This window comes from Symsagittifera roscoffensis, chromosome 4 (assembly GCF_963678635.1).
Source record: "Symsagittifera roscoffensis chromosome 4, txSymRosc1.1, whole genome shotgun sequence".
In the NCBI taxonomy this organism is placed as follows: Eukaryota; Metazoa; Xenacoelomorpha; order Acoela; family Convolutidae; genus Symsagittifera; species Symsagittifera roscoffensis.
Window position 1 is genome coordinate 3979634 of NC_087065.1, and position 23006 is coordinate 4002639.

The 23006-nt window shown below is 39.7% G+C and overlaps 1 protein-coding gene across 1 annotated transcript in view; it reads left to right on the top strand.

Moving 5' to 3' along the window:
• Positions 1-18247: 18247 nt before the first annotated feature.
• Positions 18248-23006, top strand: part of LOC134843652 (N-acylglucosamine 2-epimerase-like) — a 51847-nt gene continuing 47088 nt past the window's right edge. Inside the window, exons 1-3 of the mRNA XM_063859847.1 lie at positions 18248-18362; positions 19035-19129; positions 22821-22972. Coding sequence (XP_063715917.1) covers positions 18336-18362; positions 19035-19129; positions 22821-22972 — 274 coding nt within the window. The 5' untranslated portion in view covers positions 18248-18335. The remainder of the gene's footprint in view (positions 18363-19034; positions 19130-22820; positions 22973-23006) is intronic.

The window sequence follows — 23006 nt, forward strand, 5'->3', positions numbered from 1 at the left end:
CTAATACACCCACCGAGGTCTTCTTTTGGGTGTCCCGCGATTGCCCGAGCTGTCCTACTAAGTAGCTCAAGGCAACCTCTGATCGAAAATTCGTCAAATCTATGAAAAAGCTCTCCCACACTCGGACTGCTCCAAGTGCACGAGAGTAGGGAACAATTTTTCTTCTCAAGTGGGTGTGTATTTGCCTAATACACCCACCACCGAGGTCTTCCTTTATTTGTTCCCGGATTGCCCGAACTTTCCTATTAAGTAGCTCAAGGCAACCACACAACCAAATCTAATACACCCAATGTAGAATCCAAAGTTGATCACGAATTTCCGGGTCAAAATGGGTTCTTATGATCCTGATAAGCACGCCTAATATCCTAATATGATCCTAATTAAATGGATATTTTCCGTTGCCCAAATTGCCACAGAAAGTTTACTCAAGTCTCTAACAAGGAAGATCGTTAGAAGGTTTAAGACAGTCCGGAGGGTTACCTCAGAGGGTACCTTGATCACCCAAGTTACTTCGGAGGGTACCCTAATCACCCAAGTTACCTCGGAGGGTCCCCCTAAATTTACTAAGGAGGGTCAATAAGATGCTTAATATGCTCCGGAGGGTTACTTCGGAGGGTACCTCCAAAATTTTCAAATTTTTTGATCTCACTTAGAAGGTTCTCCCCCTAGCTTCAAAAAGCGTCAAAACAAGCTAGGAGCTCTAAGGGGAGCTGTTTTAACTTCTTAGGGTGATCTCGTGGAAATTTTCCACTAAGGAGGGTTGCTGAAGGGTTTAGCTGACTCCGGAGGGTCACTTCGGAGGGTCCCCCCAAAATCAAGAAAAAGGGTTATCTCACCGCAGTAAAGCCTCTGAAAGCGGTCTACCTGACTTAAAACTAGGTTGGCTGACACGGTCAACCTTCCCAGTTGAATAAAAAAGATGTTTTGATAAAATTTTCTGCCGCTCGGAGGGTTGCCCGTGATTTGGACCCTCCGAACCAACAAATCCTAAAAAAATTTTCTTTTCCGAAATAATCAACCCAAAAACTAGTCTTTGAGAAATCGCCAAAAACGCGTTCGTCAAAATGGCCTTTTTTCACCACCTATATAGATTCTGAAAGACTTTTTCCGCAATTCCGGTCGAAAGTGCCTAAAAATACTTGAAATGAGCGTAGTAGCCCTGTACGGCACTGGAATAATGCAAAACACCGGACCAAAATTGGTTTAGAAACAAAAATTTGGCCAAAAACTATCAAATTTGGACCCTCCGATTCCTTCCTTTTCCAAACCTTAAGTCGTTAGCTCTATCCACGGAGCTACTCGGAGGGTTACCCAAAAATTTCTCTAGTAACCGAGCACGTTATGCTAGCACGCTCCTAACGCAAAAATTTTTATTGCTCTAACTCTAAAAACTCAAAAACTCGATCCCCAAAACAGATTGACAAAATACAGAAAATTATCAAAATTTTGATCGAAAAATTTTCGTTTTTCTAACTTCTACTGAGTCTTTGCTCACGCGGTTTCTTTAGTGAAGGGGATCGAACTACGTAGCTACTCTCTATATAAAAGCTTTTTGCCTAACGGAAAAGCTCGGATATCCGAAAATTTGGGGGCCTACGGTTTGGTCGAAAATTGATAATTTTCGACAAAAATTGGGTGTTTCTTGGGTCTAAATAGGAGATAAGTAATATATAATAAGGTTAATGAATAGTACTATACCCTCCTTTGCACCAAAATATCCGAATTAAGACCCTTAACTCGGAAATTTGTAATCGATGGAGGGTACAATCGGACCGCGCCAATCGTGCCCCCACCACTTAAGTTTTAAAGAAATAGTACCCGAACGATACTAAAATTGCTTCAACGATACCCAAAAGTCGTTGCGGATGTTGTCCTTGATGTCCCTGTTGAGTGTGGAACACGTTGATCAGCTTGCCACTCTACCCTCCGGCCACCGGCAAAATTACCATTAACGTGCTTAAACACTCAAATTACACTCGAGGGAGGGTATCCAACCCTTCACCAAAACACACAATCTTTCTATCAGAAACGATATAAATCAATCTGAAACAACAACAAATAGCAAGGTCAAATCACGTCTCGTCCGGAAATAACATATAAACTGTCACTTTATGTTTTTTACTGTTTTTGGTCTTTTTTAGATTTTTTTTACTGTTTTTTGTACTTTTTTGTTTTCAAATAAATTTATTTTTGGCTTTTTCTTGGTTATACACTATTTTTGTTTGGTTTTACGCTTTCTCTTTAATTGTTTTTGGTCCCGGGACCTCGGGACAAGCGGGTTCATTACTTCCCACCTAACCCTCCGGCCCCCGGAATTTTCGGTGTCAACTGAGTTAAAAAGCTAAATTGTACTAGACGGAGGGTACGCACCTTCCCCCTAGTACAACAACGGTCATTAAGGCCTCTAACTCGGGCATACGCCCGGAGCGGAGGGTACGTCGCTGAAACGCTTGCTGATCATGATGGTTTCATGCCTTTAACAGGCCCACCCAGGAGCGCCATAAAAACGTCTATGTAACATTCGCCCAAACACTACACAGCGACGGAGCGTAGAAAAAGTACCTATTAACGACTGGCAGGCGTCAGTTACCTTAATTCTACTCGTTTTTCACCGTCTCGACCTTGCCAGTTGATTTTCTGGTCTGTCTAGGGCAAAGTAAAAAGTTACCCTTTTTAGGCCATCAGTCAAACGACTTTTGATCAGCTTTCGTTTACATGCGAACACAACCACATAGCTGAGCCTCGGATCCTCAGACTACGTGATTATCATTAAAAACACGGCTCGAACAACCTATTTTAACATGTTTTTGTGTGACAGTTCTATATTAAATCCATTAGAGATGGATTGACCCTTTCCTTTTTCTAGCTACTCATGCTCTGAAATATTAAATAATAACGGTGTTAATTAAGATCTATGACATTATAGCAGCTATACAGTCAGTCTATACAGTCCCTTCACACAGACAGTCTCTGGGGGACCAAGCCTCCGCTCCCGTAATATTCTTGAGATAACACTCTTATCTCTTATTTTTCGTGTCCCGGGAGGGTCCCGTGGTATATTTCTTCCCCCACTGAAGCCTCCTTCTCCACAAATATCCGTCGCTAAGGTTCTTATCGTGTGTTATTGCCACGATAAGAGGCTTCGTAATTTTCTTGTCTCTGGTACGACTGTTCTTCACAATATATGGCGTCGTTCTGTCTTTCGTCTTTTTTATTCAAAATGGCCGTCTTTTTTCTATTTCTCAGAAATGTTCATTCTTCAATCGTAATTTTAAAAATAAAAATTCTAGAACATTCTGACCCTCCTTCGCAACACTTTTTTGTTCATAAGGCCTTTAGCCGTCCTTTTTTATGTCGCCGGAAGGTTGTGCTGTGTCATCTGGCAGAATGGCACACACAATCTCAATCTGCTGTCGTTTTACCGTTGTTGTCTCGACCTTGCCAGTTGATTTTCTGGTCTGTTTAGGGCTAAGTAAAAAGTTACTATTTTTAGGCCATCAGTCAAACGACTTTTGATCAGCTTTCGCTTACATGCAAACACAACCACATAGCTGAGTCTCGGATCCTCATACTACGTGATTGCTATTAAAAACACGGCTCGAATACCCTATTTTAAAATGTTTTTGGTGACAGTTCTATATTAAATCCATTGGAGATGGATTGACCCTTTCCTCTTCCTAGCTACTCATTTTCTAAAATATCAAGTAATACCGGTGTTAATTTAAAGTTCTATGGCATCAGAGTAGCTAAAAAAACAAGTTACTACAGTCTTTCACCATGTATCAGTCTCTGGGGGACCAAGCCTCCGCTTCCGTGTTCTCCTCGAGATAACGTTGTTATCACTCCCAATTCGTGGCACGGGAGGGTACTGCTTTCCACCACTTCCCCACCGAAGCCTCCTTTCCCACTAATTTCTTCCACTAAGGGTCTTATCGTGCGTGATTGTCACGATAAGAGGCTTCGTTTTTCTGTCGTTTTCGTGTGACTGTTTTTCACTAGATTTGTGGTTGTTCTGTTTTTCTCAGCTTTTTTGGTCAAAATGGCCGTTTTTTGTATTTCTTTTCGACTTTTTCCACTTGACGATCGAAATTTTGAAAATAGAAAATTTCAGAATACTTCGACCATCCTTTCAAGCACTTTTTCGCTGTTAAGGCCTTTTCTCTCTAATTCGTGCTTCGTCGGAAGGTTGCGCTGGGCCAATCTGGCAGAATGGCACAAATCTGAGCGGTTTCTGACAATTTTTAGTCACAATCTCAATCTGCTGTCGTTTTACCGTTGTTGTTTTCTCTGAGAATCTTGTTCTGATTTCGCAGTATCAATGTGTGCAAAAAAATAAAAGGTTACGTGTCGTTCGAGTCCAAATCGAAAATTTAAAAATTAGCTTTTCAGTCAAAACTAACCCTTTCCGATTTGTCTGATCGTTCAATTAAAGTCACTAATTCATAAAAACCATCAATTTTTTTGGTTAGATGTTCCAATGAAAATTCGAATGCGAAATTGCATTTTGTCCATTCTGGTCGAATGTCACAACTAACACATGCACAGAATATACCGGAATTGAGGTATTTTTGATAAAAATTAAATTTCCAACATTTTCGCATCTACGTGCAGCTTCAATTTTTTTTACAAGGGGTTGATTTAAATGACGATAAAACACCTATTTCAAAAACTGTTATTTACAGTCCTTATCAAAAAATAAAATTCGGTTCTGAACAATCATACAAGAACGATTAATTTGTTTCAAAATTGTCAGTTACAGTTGACCTATAAAACTTAGCAGTTAGATTATAAGAAATTTCAACCACTTAATTAAGCTAACTTGTCTGTAAACTTCTGAGTCACACTATCTAAATGTTTTTTGAACAAAACAAAAAAATTTTGGAACTAATTGTTCAGTGTCCGCTCAGTGTTTCGAAACTCATCGCTCGTGTTCAAGCCCGGCTCATCTTTCCTATTATTAATTGCCTATTGTGTTAAAAATTTGGCTTATTTTTTCGATTTGGCTACGTTTGTCACAATCGCCCAGACCTTTAAAGCGACGAAAAAATCCGAATTTGTCACGGCTGTTGTCAGTTAACCTAATCCCACTCGTTTATACTCGTCATGACCTAGCCAGTTGTTTTCTGGTCTGCTAAAGGGCTGACTTTAAGTTACCACTTAATGGTCATCAGCCAAACGACTTTTGAGCAGCTTTCGTTCGCATGCGAAAATAACATATTTGGGTCTCGGTTTCCCAGACAGCTTGATTATTTTTAAAAGCACGGCTAGAACACCAACATTAAAAATTTCAAATGACAGTTATATGTTAGATCCATTAGAGATGGATTACCTCTTTCCTCGCCCCTTACTATTCATGCTCTGAATTATTCAAATGACACTGAATTAAATAAAATCCGTTCAGAGCATTACAGTATCTAAAAGATGGTGACTGTTTCTTACATTGGTTTCTGGCACAAAGCCTCCAATTCCAACCTCTCCAAGGAATAACGTCCTTATATCTCAATTTCCTCTGCTCGAGAGAGTTCGAACCTGTCCTGAAAGTTCCACTGGACCTTCCAGTTCCACACGTTCTCACGACACGACTACGCTTCTTATAGTGTCTACGTGTTACGTCCGGAAGCTTCAATTGTATCTGTTAGTCCAATAATAGGTGTATTTTTTTCTTCATCTCTTTTAACGACTGTGTTTGTGTGTTATCCGGCTGTTGTCTGTATGACATGTTGTCACAATAACAATGGCAGCTTTTTTGTATTTCTGAGAAACATTTCGGCTCAAATCGAAGTTTTGAAAACATCAACTTCTAGAATATTTCAGCTTTTCTTCTCAATTTGACTTCAGCTATGAGGCCTTTAACGCTTTTCATTCATGCGATAGAAGGTTCCGCTGTGCCATCCGCCATCCGGAGTAATGGCACATACTCCCCGGACAACCCCAACAGTATCTCCATTGAACGCATAACTCCGGGCTATCACGAAGTGGTGATCCAGTGTTATAATATAAATTTACAAATCACATCAAAAATAACGCTTGTCTACATTACCTAAATTGGTGTCATTAATGGTATCGGATCATATTTCCACTGCCTTCCAAAATTTTCACAAACTATGCACCACGAGGAGTGTCCGAGGTAAAATTCTTTTTCTGACTACTTATTTCCTTTAAATATAATTTTTTTTGCTCTTGCTTCTTCGAAAAAGAATTGGGACGTGGCATGGCCACGCACCCGTTAAAATTAACTTAAATTTACTCACCGAGTATAATTGTTTAAACATCCTGTTGCTCTATATTAAAACAATAAAAGAATCTGTGGCTAAGAAAAGTAATGAGGTACTCATCTTTTTCGAGCGAGTGTACCCACCTCTATCAGACTGCCACAAAAAAAGTTTCCCCCTAACAGGCTTAGTACTCTCATTCATGTTTAAATTAAATAATATATTTGCTTATTTACCTGTTTACACATATAATAACAACCAAACTTTCATTGTAAGTCAACAAAAATGAAATAACAAGTAACAATAAATTCAACATCTGGTCTGACCAGTTTCTTAAAAAAACAAAAAAAGTTTAAAGCTTTAATAATTAAGCTTAGTTAGCTCGGTCAAGTTTTCCTACTCAACTTCATTTCATAGTTTCTATTCTCTTCTAACTCCCATCTTCATAAAATCTTATCAGTCCTCACTGCTCCATGCACTCCAGTGAGAACATAAACCGATAAAAAGAGCTAGATGACTCCTGTCTCGACCAGGAAACCCCTGAGTTGAGTCAGTGCTAGTACTAAGCTTTCGAGACTCGCATGTTGCCTATCGGTGGCTTTGGTGATCAAAACACACAATTATTTTCCCGGAACTTGTGATGCAACAGGGGCAGCGCTATCATCCCGTCTACACCAGGTCTTTGTTTCCCCAAAAACTCAATATTCTTAAACTCTCTTCTAGAGTCGGCCGCCAGTGGTGTTTTGAAACCTACATCCGCAGTTTTTTCTATGGGGCACATGCGTTTATTGAGTATAAAGTCACAGTCAGTCACAACGATGTTGTTAGAGTACTGAATCGATAAGTCAAAATATGACCCAAAATTTTGTCCAAAAGCCGGTTTTTTAGGGGTTTCTCCCTCAATTTCCAGTTCTCCTGTTTCTCTTGCCGTATTTTTTGATCATAAGATTTTCTTATTGGGTGAGCAGATCGAGGTTTGATTCGGGAACGCACAAAGGTCCAATTGGAGCGACCCAGCTAAACTCAGTGTTGTCGTGGCTGATGTACTTGATGCTGGACATCCTGAATTGTCAGGTTTGTCTCCTTTGGATCTCAAGGCATATCATGGAGCCATTCGAGCACTACAAATTTATAAACTCTTGCTCATGCATTTGTTCCGCTTCAGGCTCGAACTCCGTTTCCGGTTCTGATCGATCGCCGATCTAGTCCATCTCTGTATGGTCGAAAAAATTGATGCCCTGGGAGACCATTATCTTATTCAGCCCCATTAATGAGTCCGCTATCTCGTCCAGGGCAATTTTGTCAACGAAAAAATCCTCACCGTACGGGTTGTATTGCTTCTTCTCTATTCCCTTCTTGCTTTGTCGCGTCTTTATAGTCAGGCTCTTTTCCTTTGTCGACTTCAGTCTGCTCTGGATCATTCTAGTACTCCTCGGCATAAATTAGGTTTGCGTCATTGACCCCTACTCTCTCAGTTAACTCTAAGTCTAATTGTAAATCACAGTCATTCACCGCCACATTTCTGTCGTTCTTATTGCGTGGGCCTCATAATCGGGATCCACTATCGGCACCGTCGTTCATAATCGGGATCCACTATCAAGTAGTCTTCATGCATGTCAGGCGGGTTGCACCATTCTTCCGATGAGGCCTTGTGTGGTTTGATGTTCTCGTAATGAGCAGCTCGTCCGTTTCTCAACCGATGAAAGCGACCATCTTGTGTACTTCAGTTATCTGAAGTGGACCACCCCAATTCTTCAGCAGTTTTTTGGTTCATTTTGGGGGAACCGCCTCCTGGAAGACCCAATAATAGTCTCCCACCGAGTATGCTTAGACGTCAGCGGCCCTCATGCAGAACTTTCCCTTTTGCCTATTTTGGGCCTGCTGCGCGTTTCGTCGGCACAAATCACTCAATTATTGTTGCCCTTTTATCACGTCACGTACGTATGTTTGCGGTGCCGTGGTTCTTCCCTCGTGTTCAGGTTAAACGAACGTTAACGCGAGAGCTAGTGTTTTGTCGTGGTCTGATATTATCATGTGTGGGCTGATTCCCGTGGTGGAATGTTCAGTACTATTGTACGCGCCCATCACCTGCCGCAAGTGCTTGTCCCAATCGTCCATATATAGTGAGCAATAAACTAGTGTGCGATTTTTCCTCTTAATTAGGTCATTCGTCTGCCGGTGACAAGTGGTTCAGTGGGCCTGTGTCACTCGTGACCTTTTCATCAACTCCTTTGTGAGGCCACCGACAAATGCTCTTCCATTGTCTGGCTGGATCCTGATTGGACAGCCGTGAATAGCAATCCAGACATTTTTTAAATATTCACAGGTTTCTGATGCCACCACTGCAAGGAACACCTTCTACATATTTCTTGGAATGATCGATCATTACCAGCACCTATTTATAGCACGTGGCCGTCATGCATATTTTTTGATAATCTTTCTGAACTACTTCATTGAACCCTGACAATTCTGTTGATTGCAGAGGAAATATCCGCTTCCTGGGGTCCTTCGTCCGTTGACATGACATAACTGCAGAAATCTGCTTCTCACAGGTCTTCTTCAGGACAGGCCTTTTAAACCGCTTCTGTAACTGTTTATACATCTTGTCCATGCTTTGATGACCCATCTGGTCGTGTGAACTAAGCAAAAACTTATTTTGATACAGCTGTGGTAGGACTATAGAATTATATTTGTTAAGGACTTTGTCTTCTTCTTTGCGCTTGCAGACCACAATCCCGTCTTTGTTCAAGTACAAAAAATCCTTTTTCCTCATGTAAAAGTGCTTCAGGACCTTATAGCTATCCTCTCCTAGGTCACTTTTGTCGTGCACTCCGTCTTCTATCCATCTCTTTAACTGGCTCGTCATCCTATCATTTCTCTGAGCCCTTAAAAGATGCGACAGTCAAATCTGGCCTTCAATTATGTCCTCCTGCTGTCTGCTGATTATTTCCGAAGCTTGGGCATCGTCCATCAATTTTAAGGAACCATATGTTTTCAACGGTGTCGTCTCTTGCTCCAAGGGTTCCAGATTGGTACTGACGACCGTAGCATACTGAAGTAACCTAGTGGGACGCGTCGACATTATTATCAGTTCAAATTCGTCTGCGGCAAGATCGGCTACAGTGCCTTCCTCGTCGGAGGTATATCTGTCTCTGTGTGGGTCTTGATGCATCTCTTTATCCAACAGACGCTATTTCCATTAAACTAGTTAAAACTGAATTGTTATTTTTAACGCGCTCAATTCGTTTCAGACACGTTCCCCGAGGTTTAAGATTAAAAATTGTCACTCGAGCTGATGGAATTTTTGCATACTCTTCAAATTTCTCGACTCTCCGGACCAAATTCTGCTGCTCCTCGATCGCTCTGCCCCAACAATTTATCCTGGCCGGGCTTGACAGAACCGGTTTACCTGACAATTCCGCGTCTGTATCACTTTCCTGAGTGGAATCCCCGGACAAAGTCTCATCTCCGCAAGAAAAGTTCGAGCAAGGCTCCTACTCCTTTTCTCTATCAACGAATATAACCGTTTTGCCACATTGAATTTCAATTCATTACTGATTCCTTGAGCGGACAGAGTGATGATCAATTGTTGATGTTCAACGTATGATGGTCTAAACAGGACATCTTTCAGTATCGAGTACACCAGCTGGTTTACTACTGATCGGCAATCCCGTTCAACGCACCGACCTATTTTCTCTGTTTTCTCCATGATGGTCATTTTCCGCATCGTTTCCAACCATTCATGACTCTGCCTTCCAACTTCTCTATGATTTAGATTGCGGAGCTCCCGCATGACATCCAGTGCTTTGCTCACTGTTTTGTTCAGCAGCGCTATGCTATTGATGCCCAGCCTGGTAAGTTCTTGTTGAATCAGGTTGGAGCGCACTAACAAGCCCAACGGAACTTTGTCACCTTGTGCCAACTTCTTTATCTCTGCAGCCCTTTCAGTGGCCAACTCAGGGTGTCGAGCCATCTATTGAGTGACAGCTTGTCATAGGTGTCTTTGTTCAAAAGGAAAAACCGTCCTTAATTTCTGCCTGGTTAGCCTGCTTCTCTTCAAATCTCTCATAAAACTCCGTCTTCTTACTGAGGCTGCCGGTGTTCTAGAGTTTGTCAGGGATTCGGTTCTCTATAATCATGTGGTAGCCACCAAGGCGTACTATCCAGCGACCGATACAGCTCTGGTGCATCGAAAAAACTTTCACCCAAAAGAGAGCTCGTGTTAACTGCGTGTTGGTCTTTGGTGCTTTCCGCGGTTTAAGTAGTTGTCAGCACTGCTTCAACCGCTTCAGGGTCTGGTCTATCTCCGTGTTTATCTACAAGGCGACCTAAATACTGTATGGAGTCCCTCAAGATCTTGCATTTGGACGGTTTGCATTTAAGGCCGGCCTCCTTCATGTAGGAAGCGTCTAGTCTCTCTGTATGATCTTCCAGGGTTGGTGTCGCGATTACGACGTCATCAACGTAGCACATTATGAGACTTCCATACTTCTTTGTTACAATGCTGAGTGCTTGGGCCATCAATCGTTGAAACGTTGCTGTCGCGTTGCATAGTCCAAATGGCAACCTCTTCTACTGGAACAGTCCCAGTTCACATGCAAAGCCCGTTTTTTCTCGTTCCTGCTTCCTGAGGGGCACTTGCCAGAACGCAGAGCCCAAATGCAACGTCGTTAAGAATTTTGCGTCTAGCAATTTTGAGAGACTTTCATCAATGCGAGGGATAGAGTAGGGTCTTTTTTTTGTTACTGCGTTTAAATAGCGGAGATTGCAACAAAACCTAAGCTACCAACATTTCTTCTTGTCCATGATTATGCCAAAAGCCCATGGAGACTATGACGGCTCTATCATTTCATATTCCTGACTTGCGTGGGATCAATCTCCTAGCTCCTTCCCAGTAAGGCACCGAGCCCTCCTCTATTTCTATTTCATGTTCCACAAAATTTCAAAAACCTATGTCGGCTTTAATTTTAGAAAAAACGTAAACGTCTGCGTTCCGATTTAACACTTCCCTAACGGATATTTTGCATTTAAGGTGCTCTATCTCAGGTAGGATTGGTTTGTTTACTGCTATTTCTGTGTCTGTCGATCTTTCAGGGAAACTCGAACAATTGGACAGCCCATCGTCTGTCTCTGATTTCATAGAAAAGAGTTTTTTAAAGGATTTCATTCCATTTAGACTCTTCAAAATAAATTCTTTGTTAGCTTGTAACGGACACCAGTCAATTTCAACTTCTTCAAGCTCTCCATACTCTGATATTCTGTGTTCAGGGACAACGGAAAGCCAAGAACACACTCACACATAGTCCGTTCTGAGTGAGTGAGTGAGAAGCTTCTTCCTAAAATAGCTGAGCACTTAGTTTGATCGATTTATCACCCTTGCTCGGCACCTTTGCTTGATTTATCAAGATCTTATTAACAGGTTTCTTTTCATACTTCCTCTCTGGTTCCTTGATGTATTCGTCGTTGAGGCTAATCGTCAAGTCAAACTTTCTCAGAAAGTCGCGTCCTAAGATGAACAGGTCGGACTCGTCAAGGTTTTCGACGACCAAAAAGCTCACCCGCTGCAACTGAGGTACCTTACCCTCAGTTGCAGCGAGATGATGGATATCCTTCCGGCACATAAATTGCTCTCCGGTTTGCGGCGGCCAGTCGGGTATTGGTCGATATAAAGTCCAACCTATCAAAACCCATGTCGGTACAAGTGCTAATTGGCATGACACTGACCATCGCGCGCGTGTCAAGCAGTCCGTTTACGGAAAATTGCCTGCCCTTTGCAGCCGATGTGGACTGCGTCCTTTTCAAGCACGGCATTAAGTCCAATTCGTCTTTGAGTTCCTCTTATGTACTCTGTGTAAATATCCAGGTGAACGAGGGTAATTTCACACGGCTCACTCAAGTTTTTCACAACATGATGGCCCGCAACCGAGATGACTGACATTATCTTGATTCCCTCTCTTTCCGAAGTTCTTTCCCGAGATGACATTTGATTTCAAAACTCGGCTCTTAGGTATCTCCTTTTTCTTCTGTTTTTACGGTTTTCTCCAAGGTATCCAATTTCTCGCGCAACGTTGTATTTTCTAGTTCAAACCTCACCCATTGTTCAATTTTTTTTGTGGCTAACTCTTGTTGAGCCTTTTGTAATGCGGACCGAGTCGCTAGGCCATAATTTTCTGGCAATGTATACACCTTCTTGGTCGCGAAGGTGCCTTGTGACAATTCTTTCTTTCGCGATTCATCTTTATTCATTAGCCGTGGTGGACTGGCATTCACTCCGGATAGCGCCTCTTCCTGGCGGGGCTGCTTCGAGTTTGCTAACGCATCCCAAAACTGAGTGCAGTCTGATTTGAAGTGCCCTTCAAGAATGCAAAAGAAACATCTCGGTCCATATTTCTTCATAAGCCCTCTCACTTATTCCTCGTGATCCTCACTCCTCGGGTCCATATTGTCAAGGAAGTAACAAATTGCCTTCATGCTTTGTTTGTAAGTTTAACAAGCTGACACGTGGTGATCCAGCGAACCGCAACTCGCGCAACAACTCCTTTTGGCCATATCATCACGAGGCTTAAATCAACTGGAACCCGTGCCGGTATCCATCCTACTATCTTTGCCGTAATTGTTGTAGCGAGTCTGAGTTCTCGGTTTTATGAGCAGGTATTCGCGCGATTTCATGCGCAAATCGTCGGGCGAGGGCACACAGTCCCTTGACATGGTAAATTGTGTGGCCAACATGGTTTTCAGCTCCTCACTCCTCACCCTGTCCATGAACTTCGAGTTTATGGCTATGTTGGTTTCTGAGATTCTTTTATCAGAGTTACTCTTCCTTCTCAGCAGCTTGAGGTCATCCAAAAACATCTCCTGATACCCGTGCACACCCGAGTCAAAACGATTCGGCACAATATTGAAGATCTTACGAGCACTCGCACGTTCTTTTGTTTTTTTATCCATAACACAGTTCAGGGCCGTGCCTTCTAGATAGCTCGTTAGAGCAGTACCTTCTTGCTTTTTCGAAAAGTTTTCTTGCTCAAAGTGCAAACTCATCCCTTCTATCCAGGTATCAAGGCAGCCATCTGATTCATCTTTGTACGACTCCGGCTTCTTGAGTGTTCTTCGAGACCTCTCTCCTCCCTCAGTAGACTTCGGGAGTTTAGTGATGAACGTCTCAAGGGACTTATTAAGCGGCTCAAACATTGGCGCATATATCGTGAAGTCATGTGAGACGGTTGTTGGCAAACTTGTCTCCGATGAGGCTTCCGCCTCTGGCGGGACTGGATCCGTCCAAAATGGCATTAACGGGGCTGCCCTGGATCTCTGCATATTCTTAGACTCTAAACTTGTTCTCGAGCTGGGGGAGCTCTGTGTATCTGGAGGCTCGAAACCCATCAGAAGTGAATTCTTCCTCGGATCTGGGCGACTTTCTCGATTGTTGCTACTTAAAAGTTCATCAAGCTTCCGCATCAGAAGATCAGCTTTAGCGTGCAATCTACTCGCCAACTTAGGTATCATTTGAGCATAGTTGTTGTTATGATCTTTCAGTGATTACTCGATCGCTCGTATCATTCTGCAGTCTCTTTCTTCATATTCCTTTGTGGCTAAAGCTTAACTTTACGAAAAGCACTGAACGGTGTTCTGAAGCAGCTATACATGATCACGTTTGCCCTGTGATTTCATATCTGTCAGCTCATCTCCTAGCCTCCCGTGGCCTTTTTAGGCCTTTTCATTTACCCGGTCGATTCTTTTCGTCATATCATACCGCAGTTCCTCAAGACCCGTCCTCCCATTGGCAAACATGCCTCTCACATCAATGTCCACGCCCAATACGGGGGTCAGACCTAGAGACCAGGATGTTAATTGAGTTTGCAGCCTAGTGCTCGATGATGCACCACCTCTCTAAGTACCCATCGACGTCATTAGCCTATCGAACGCTGAGGAAGTTCCTATCGTTATTCCATCCGAGAACGGTCTTGATGGTGAAAGAGTGGAGATCGCTTTCTTGTTCTTCTCCTTCTTCGGGCTAGGAATGAAATCCGTGTCCGATTCCATTAGTCCCAGATTGTCAAAGCCAGATGACAATCCACTAGCTTGGAGCGATGTCATTCGTTCATCATATAACGTCTAGAAACTCTTTTTCGCTTTCGAACATGATTCTTCCTCCCTGGGGTTCATGCTCGACATCATCTCGTTCTCACTCTGCTTTGCCAGAGAGGATTGTTCCTTTCTCCGACTATCACTCTTGGTCTTCGACCTAGCCTAGACTTGCCCTCGAATAGCAGTTCCTCTCCGGCATTAACCTCCGAACGCTCCGAGGTCCTCCCAGATCCTTCAACTCTTTCCTGCTCCAAGTCGTAGCCAGATCCTTCAAAATCGCCACGATTGTGGGGTCGGATTTGTTGTCACGGTTGTTTGTTCCCCTTCGACAGAATCGGGTTCGTTTACCGTCGCCACCCCGGCCTCGGCGTTTTGCCCTATTTAGTAGGCTGTTGGTTTTGTCTACTTCGCCTTTACGTGTAACTCTTGTCAAAGCAAAATTCCCTCATATGTTGTCCAAAAAAAGCCTAAGTGCATCACTTCACCAATGTTCCTTATCTCTAGTGGCCAGGTGTCGTAGTAGCAAGATGGATTGGAAGGAGTTTCAAACAGAACGGTTTTGAAAAAGGAAAAAAGCATCAATTTTACACACATGAAAAGTGCCATGAGACTACAGCATGCTGAAATGAAACTGAGTACACAGCATGCTGAAATGAAAAATCCGTGTCTGAGTCCATTAGTCCCAGATGGTCAAAGCCAGATGGCAATCCACTAGCTTGGTTCCATGTCACTCCTTCATCATTTAACGTCTTGAAACTCTTTTTCGCTTTCGAACTTGAAAATGAAAAACAAAGTGAAAAAAAATTAAAAATTCATCAAATCAAAAAATTCAAGTTTTCAGGACTATATTGGTCTTTCTTGCCTAAAACAGGCCTATTTTAGTCTAACTTACTTTCAATATTGTATAGATTGAGTGTTTTACTAATAACGCCTTATTGTATATATCGAAAGAATATCTAATACTCAAAACTACACCTAATCAGTGTTCTTAGCCCTTCGCTTATCCTCCTCAAAAATGTCTTCACGGGCTTTAAACCTTTTTTCTTTACTTTCACCTGAATTAAAACCCTGAAGCACTGCTAAACAGTCACTCAAGCTAATAATTTTTCCAACATGTACAAAACTATAAGCAAAGAGCAACATTTAACTGTTTAAGGATATGAACATTTGAAGACAGATGTCTAATGAAAAATGGTCTGTAGACCTGTTCCTGTGAACACATGCGGGGACGCGTAACAGCTCGATATTTTTGTGCTCATTTAATCTTTCGAAGAAAATTGCAGACAATTTAATTCAAATGTATTCAGTAGTTTCAAACCGATCAAAAAAGAAAAAAGGGGAAAAACCTTCAGCTCGATCATCTGGGATTTGAACTGCCTTCACTGGTATTTTTTTCAAATGCTCTACCAATTCACCACCTGTTTCTGTTAAAGACTCACTCAAAAGTGAAACAGTTCAAATTTAAAATCACTGAAATGATAGACAAAACTTGAACATCACATTGAGCAGTCTCGAAATGGTTCTTATAAAAAAAAAACAGAATAAATACGTGATATCACTGAAAGTCGTTTGTCCTCAACTTTATTAGTTAAGAAGATAAAAAATTTCGTTGTAAATAAATGGGAATATATGTTGTGTTAAAAGAAAAAACCATCATTTTCATTCCCCCGCGACCAACGAGCAAAGCATGCGTGTCAGATACACACGACTAACGATCTTTGTGATCAGATGAACATTTCAAAACACTTTTCGCTTCTAGAAAATAAGCGAGCTGAGAAAAGATAAAATAAGCAAAAAAAAATTCTTCGATTGGGATTTGAACCTAGCCATCCATCCTGTGGGACCAAAAAATATACGCTCGGCTATGGTGATAGTTAAATTACAAAGCATAAAATTTTTTCAGCAACTAATTCATTTTTCCTTTAATTCCTCAGGTCTCCTTGGAAAAGTTTGGATGTTTCCCAGGGAAGTGAAAGACAAATGAAATTCCAATTTTGTCTTTTCCTTAGCTTAGGAAGTCAAAATGGGGAAAAAACGAGGAAAATTTCGCGTTAACTTTGCAGATAGTCATTTTCCGGGTAAAAAGCCGTGCATTAAAATCTTGCGGTGGATCGTTAAAAATGGACTGAACCCGCGCGCTGAGCGTGCTCGAAAGTAAGGGTGGCGGAAAATAAGGTGGCATAAATGCAATAATAAAAAAAAACGAAAAACCATTAAATTTAAACTCTACCAACTCCCACTGAAAAAACAACAGGATTTGAAAGCTTAGGCATCAATTATTTCGCTGGCGTTTTTCAGTGAAGCCTGGAAATGACCTTCAACTTAGTATTTTGCCTACTATTTGACGAGCATGAAATATTAAGAGTTTTCCATATTTTGTTTGTTAGATCGCGTATAAAAAGAAGATCAAAAGCTCAGGCTATTATTTTGAGAAATTGCCTTTTTTGACACTTTAGCTCTCAAAAGAAAGTTTCAGTAAAACCTTGAAACTAACCGTAGTTTATTATTTGTCTTCTTTGAGAATTATAAAATAATGACATTTGCCTATCTTAAGTTTTTTCTACCGCAATCTATTTAAATTAAACTATCCCGAATCCCATTCATAGCCTTTTCCTTTACAATTTTGAACTAACTGGGGACCCACGCTGGTATCGATTTAAATTGCTGACATCGATTTTTAAAAAAGTTTCGTAATTGCTGAAGCTCCTGAATCACATTCTAACTTTTTCGCGTGTGAGAAAAATTTCATACGAATTCGTCGAAAATTGCGAGATTCGTGGAAGTTTTTTTTCAAAAGTCATGCTGCTTTTAAATTGATCCATTGGCTGAAAAATACAATCCTTGCTCTACTGCTACAACGCACAATGCGATTCCGTGTTTCTGATTGAAGAAAAAGAAACAATTTCAAGAAAAAAGACAGAAAAAAAAGTTACTTGGAAAATTAGACTGCGTGAGTGGATTTCTGAAATTTTGTTGACAATTTTTCCGGATCGCGCGAAGCAAAAGTATCAGACTTGGAGATCTGGTACTACCTACTCACCAAGTTTGCAACCCACTCAAAGAAGTCAGAAACCTGTAAAAAGAAGATTCATTAGCTTTAACAACTTAACAATTAACGGTTTGATATCACCGAAAATATTGATAGGGAATTTGAGCGGTGACTTAGCTATTGCGATGCGCACTGGGTGTTTCAGGACCCTCATGGTACATTTTGAGAACTGTAAGCGGATTCCGCAACAAGGACACTTTGTTTTTTTCTCTTGTTTTTTTCTATTTCTTTTCTTTGATCGTTGGGACAAAATTTTAGCTTGTTTAAAGACTTGTCTCTGGATTCCAGAGACATACAAGCATCAAATTTTGCGCCTATCCAATCCAGTACACAGTTCGTCCTCATACAGACATCTACGTTTTATGCAGGTCAACTCAGTTGTCTGCCATGTTTCTTTATCAGGTTATTGTAATCTAAACAACTTTTTACGTTCCTTGTTGCAGAAAAAAAGGGTTTTCGTGAAGATTTTCGCATTAACTTTTCTGTTACTCATATTTTTCTGCCCAGCCTGTAAATTTCAAGTAAAGACTATGGCTTGAGTTTCAAAACCAAAGCAATTTTGATTTCTCTTAGTGACTTCATATTTGAAGCAAATTGTGATTTTACTTCATTTATCTCATATTTTGATACAAAGTATGATTTTGACAGTGAAGAGTCAATTGATGTTTAACAAAGATAACTCAAAATAGTCGTTTATTCTTTTCTTTCTGTAGGCAGGTTAATAATAGCGAGATTCAAATGAAAATTATTTTCATGTTTTACGCAATTAATTGAGATAAAATTTCATAAATTGAGCTGCACTGATTTTCGATTTTTCAAAAATAGTAATTTGTTCCCCAAACATTGAATTTTTTTCCAAATAATTGATTTTTTTCGCCATATCTCTCTCAATTTAATTTAACTGAATTTTAGCTTTTGTGTTATACTTTCTAGTCTTTTAGTTACACTCTGCGTTCTTTCAACCAACGTGATCCGAAAGATTACACAGCATGTTTGATAATCTGCACAAAAGTGAAGTAAGTATAGATATGAGACTGATTATAGAAACAGTGTATAAATTACTGTCGCTATATCTTTTTTGAGCTCTGATGCGCTCTACAAGAACACATGGGCCTGTTTTTTTTCAGAAATCAATTTGATTGAACTGAAAAATTAAACGAAACCTTCAACATTTATGGAAAAACCGTCCTTGCCTCAAAAAAAAATCTTATAGAATGGCAAAATGCGCCGACGGCAAAATCCCATAAGTTGATTTCTAATAAACTTTTCAAAAACTATACAAAAAATGAAATCTTGAAACATTTGCAAGTTTCAAACATCTCCATTGTACAGAACTTTGCGGGCAAAATAACTTTTTTGTTTCCGTCTGCCGAATAAGTTGACGGCTTATTTCAGCTCAGTTTCGTTTTTTGCTCCGAAAAATTTGATTTTTTAAATATATAATTTTTTGATTCTATTAAATATATAATTTTTTAAATATAATTATAATTAATTCGATTGTTTGAAAAAAGGATTTTCTAATTATATTATATCAACTAAAACTTTAATACCATGTAGAAGATGAGAAGATACCTTTTTGTAACTAAAGCTATCTTCACTAAATAAACTATCTTCACTTCGTAACTAAAGTAAATAAATTTCACTATATTTAACCTTAACTAAAATGACAATTTTTTTTTAATTTTTAGGTGAGCTACTTGGAATGCGTGCTTGCCGAGGTTGAATATGAACTCACAAAGTGCGTGAGTTTCTGGCTCCACAAAGCGGTTGATTCAAAAAATGGGTAAATTATTTGAGTACTATTCTTTGTTCTTCCACTAACACGTGACCAGTTCGTTTTTCAGGAACAAACTTCAACAAACACGAAATTATCTGATGTTTATTTTTGACGCGTCCGCCGATTGTTATGATTTTTTTCTGTTTCTTGCGAGTCTTAGTTGATCCTGCAGAGGCGTGCGCAGAAATTTCTCTTGAGGGGGGGGGCGATTTTTAAAATTTTGCCACCTTTTTTTTCGATCAAGTTGATTTTTGTCGGCCCTTTTTTGGACCAAGGTCGGCCAAGTTGCTGAAAATGCTAAAAGGCCCTATTATTAAAAAGATGTTCTGCTCCGCAGGCAAGATTTTAAAAAAAGCCAAAAAGCAATTTTAGGCCTTTTTTGGAAAATTTTGACCAAAAAACTCGCTGTTTTTTCGGCACACGCTCCCCCCTAAAATTAATTATATTGGCGTTCAAGGCGCATTTAGAAGAATGTTTAGTCTGGTCAGACAAAAATGGATGTCGTTAATTTAAAACAAAACTTTGGAAAAATTCGTCAGCCAGAATTGAGGGGGGAAGGGGTTTGAAATGACTTCCCTGGTTTAGAAAAAATTATTGTATCATGAAACCATATCAAAACCATTTCTTACCCTCGCTGAATTTACATGAATAATAATCAATAAAACCGTTATTTTGTTGTCAGTATCCACAAAAGTGCAAAAGTAATTGATTAGAATCCATTAAAAAGATATTATAATCCTAAAGTTTTTAAATCAATAAAAACTCATTATAATTAATTATAATAGGTTATAATCCATTAGAAATAGATTATAATCAATTATAATGGACATTTTGAAAAATTATTGGCAAATTTAGCAAATTTTACAAGCTATCTCACTTCCTGTTTAGTGCAGTTGCTACGGATTACGTTTCTTAAATTTAAAATTTTCACCTAAGCGTTTATACATTTAAATTTTTCTACTTTTTGAATTAAGCAGCTCAAAATTTTTTATAACTGTTATTTTTTTCCCATACTAAAAAAACTACCATTCGTCCACTGCCCCCCACCGTGTGTGCGTGGGGGGGGGGCGATTGCTGGTAACTGGACTGTTTATTCACACAAGCATCTCTCCACATCGGTTTTCTTGACTCAGCCAAACATGAAAATGGATTTTTAGGGGATTATAGATGATTATTTTTAAAAAAAAACTCAAATTTTTTAAATAAGACTTTATACATTTAGGTTTCAAACATTTAAGATTTTAATAAGCCTTATACAGTTTTCTGCAGAAAAAAAACTGATTTTCACCAACTTTTGCGCCCTAAAAAATCAATTACATTGTCAAAACAATGGGTTATAGTGCATTTCATACATTTTTTACTCTCCCAATAAAATATAATGATAAAATTTTTCATATCAATATGATACAAAACAATCGGTTTTAACAGGCGGGAGGGGGGAGTGGCGGGGTTTGGGAGTGGAGGAGGTCGAAACCTGGGGGTGTGCGTGTGCTTGTGTGTGTCTGTGGGGGGGGGGGGGGGGGGGGGTAGATGAGGTGGTGAAGGCAGGTTAGGTGGTCGGGTAGTAGAGGTGGTGGGGGTAAAATGTGGTGAGATAAATTATGGGTGGGGGTGCTAAACTTGGAATGGGGGATGGGTGGAGAAGGGAGTACAATTTTTTTTGAGTTTTTTTCTATAGATCAACATGTTTTTTCGGGTTCTAAATTTGCATTTTTAACAAGTTGGTATATTTTTGATGCAATTCTACAACTTTCTTATTCAAATGCTTCAAGAGTTTAATTAGCTGTAAACAGTTTTCATGGATTTTTCTGCCCTCAAAAAATCATGATATTGTCAAAATTATGGATTAAAATGGATTTTTAAATATTGAAAATAATCGATTAGAATCTTTTCGAGGCTAAACTGGGCAGTGGATAGACGCACAATTTTAAGTCTGTATGTTTCTGGATTCTAGAGACAAATCTTTAAATATGTTCCAAAAAGTAAGTGGGTTCCACTTACAAAATTTTTGTGGATTTCGCGAACAAAAAGCTGTAACGTGAATTTTGTCGGCACAGTTTTTTTGTTGCGGAATCCGCAACAAGTGAATATAGCTAGTTGTTCTGGATTCTGCAATTGCAAGTATATTCCACAAATTGTAAGTGGAATCCGCAAAATGTAAGTAGAATCCACAGAAAAAAATGTAATAAATATGGAATGAATTCATTATTTGGAGTCATTAGGTTGAGAATGATTGGAAACCCAGCGCATAGCAAACCATCGAATTAGTTCAGTATTTGGGATTCCATTATAACCAAACACTGATCTAATAAAATCCTATTCTAGTGAAATCAAATCATGCAAATAAAAAATATAATTTTAAACGCAACTACATACATACATATATGTAAACGGAATCCGCAAACAAAATGCGGAATCCACCTACAATTTGCGGATTCCACTTACAATTTGCGGATTCCGCTCATAGGTGCGGACTACGCAACAGCTCAACGTAACCATGCACATGTCGTATTATTTGTTTAAGGATTCCCCAAGCTGTTCTGGATTCCGCAAATACAGTTGTGGATTCCACAAATTTGCCTATTTTTGGAGCAATTTTGAGCGGTACAATGTTGGAAGTATTTGTTTGTGGAATCCAAAACAGCAAAGAAGACCAAAACAGCAAAGAAGACCATCTGATTTTAGCCTGTTGCGGAATCCATTTACAAAGCACAGAGTGCACAGTTTGGACTCGTAATAGTCCCCTAAAAATCCATTTTCATGTTCGGATGGGTCATAAAAATTGGTTATATGGGTTAATTTTTTTGCCGATATAATCCATATAATCGATTATTATTTCCCATGAAACTCCAGTTCGGGTAAAACCATAAATAACCACCATCATAACAAACATTTTTTTTTCGATTTTTTTCAAGTTATCGAAAAAAGTTTTGTTACGCATTGTGTCTTAGTCAAAAATAGTTATTTTCGCTTAAATTTGCTAAATTGTTTTTTAAAAAGTTGTTTCATTTATGTAAGCATAAAAAATTAGGTTCTCTGAGTCATTTTTGCTTTGAACGATTTTTTTTGTTAGCGTATTAAAAGTATGCATTAAAAACTGAATGCATAGGTTTTAGAACGCATCAAGTTTTCGAATGCATTAAAAATTGAGATTAGAAGGCGTTCTTCTCAAAAATCTGGCGACTTGATGAAGTGTGAAAAAAACTCAGAAGGCACAACAATGAAGTGTTACAAGAGGAGGAAATTTTTGACCAGCTTTGTGACCACTGATAACAAATATCAGAGGTCCTTATTGTTTAGACTCAACACATAGTATACTAGTATATAGGCAGTTTAAGTTAATCAAAAACAGAATAATTCGGACTTTAAAATCATAAGAAGTTTTATACGTGAAAAAATTATATTGTTACGTGACCAAAAAATTATTTCTGTCAGGTAATCGTTTGATTTGATCATTATGACAGGTCGCCTTTTTTGAGTTTTTATGCCCAACCGATGACTTATACTTAGAAGAATTATGGGTAAAACCGATCAGAAAATAAATTTCATTAAACGTTTCTACTCGCTTTACACAATCAGCATGATATATACTAGGGAAAGTTTCAACATCAAGAAGAACTCTATGTTGGATTTCCCCGTCTGGTTTCTTTTTCAAACCAATAATTTTTCAAGCTGGCTTCCAAAAGTCTCTTTCCAGGGGACTGTTCAATATGCTGGATGAAGTGGGCGGAGTCTACGATGGGAGGAAGAACTCATGGCTCATGGGCAGGGCAGTATGGACACTGTGTCAGTTATACTGTGACCACACTCAATACAGAACTGAAGAGATTCTCAGTACAGCTATTTCGGGTAAAAGAGAGGGAGGGGGCGAGAGTAAATAAAC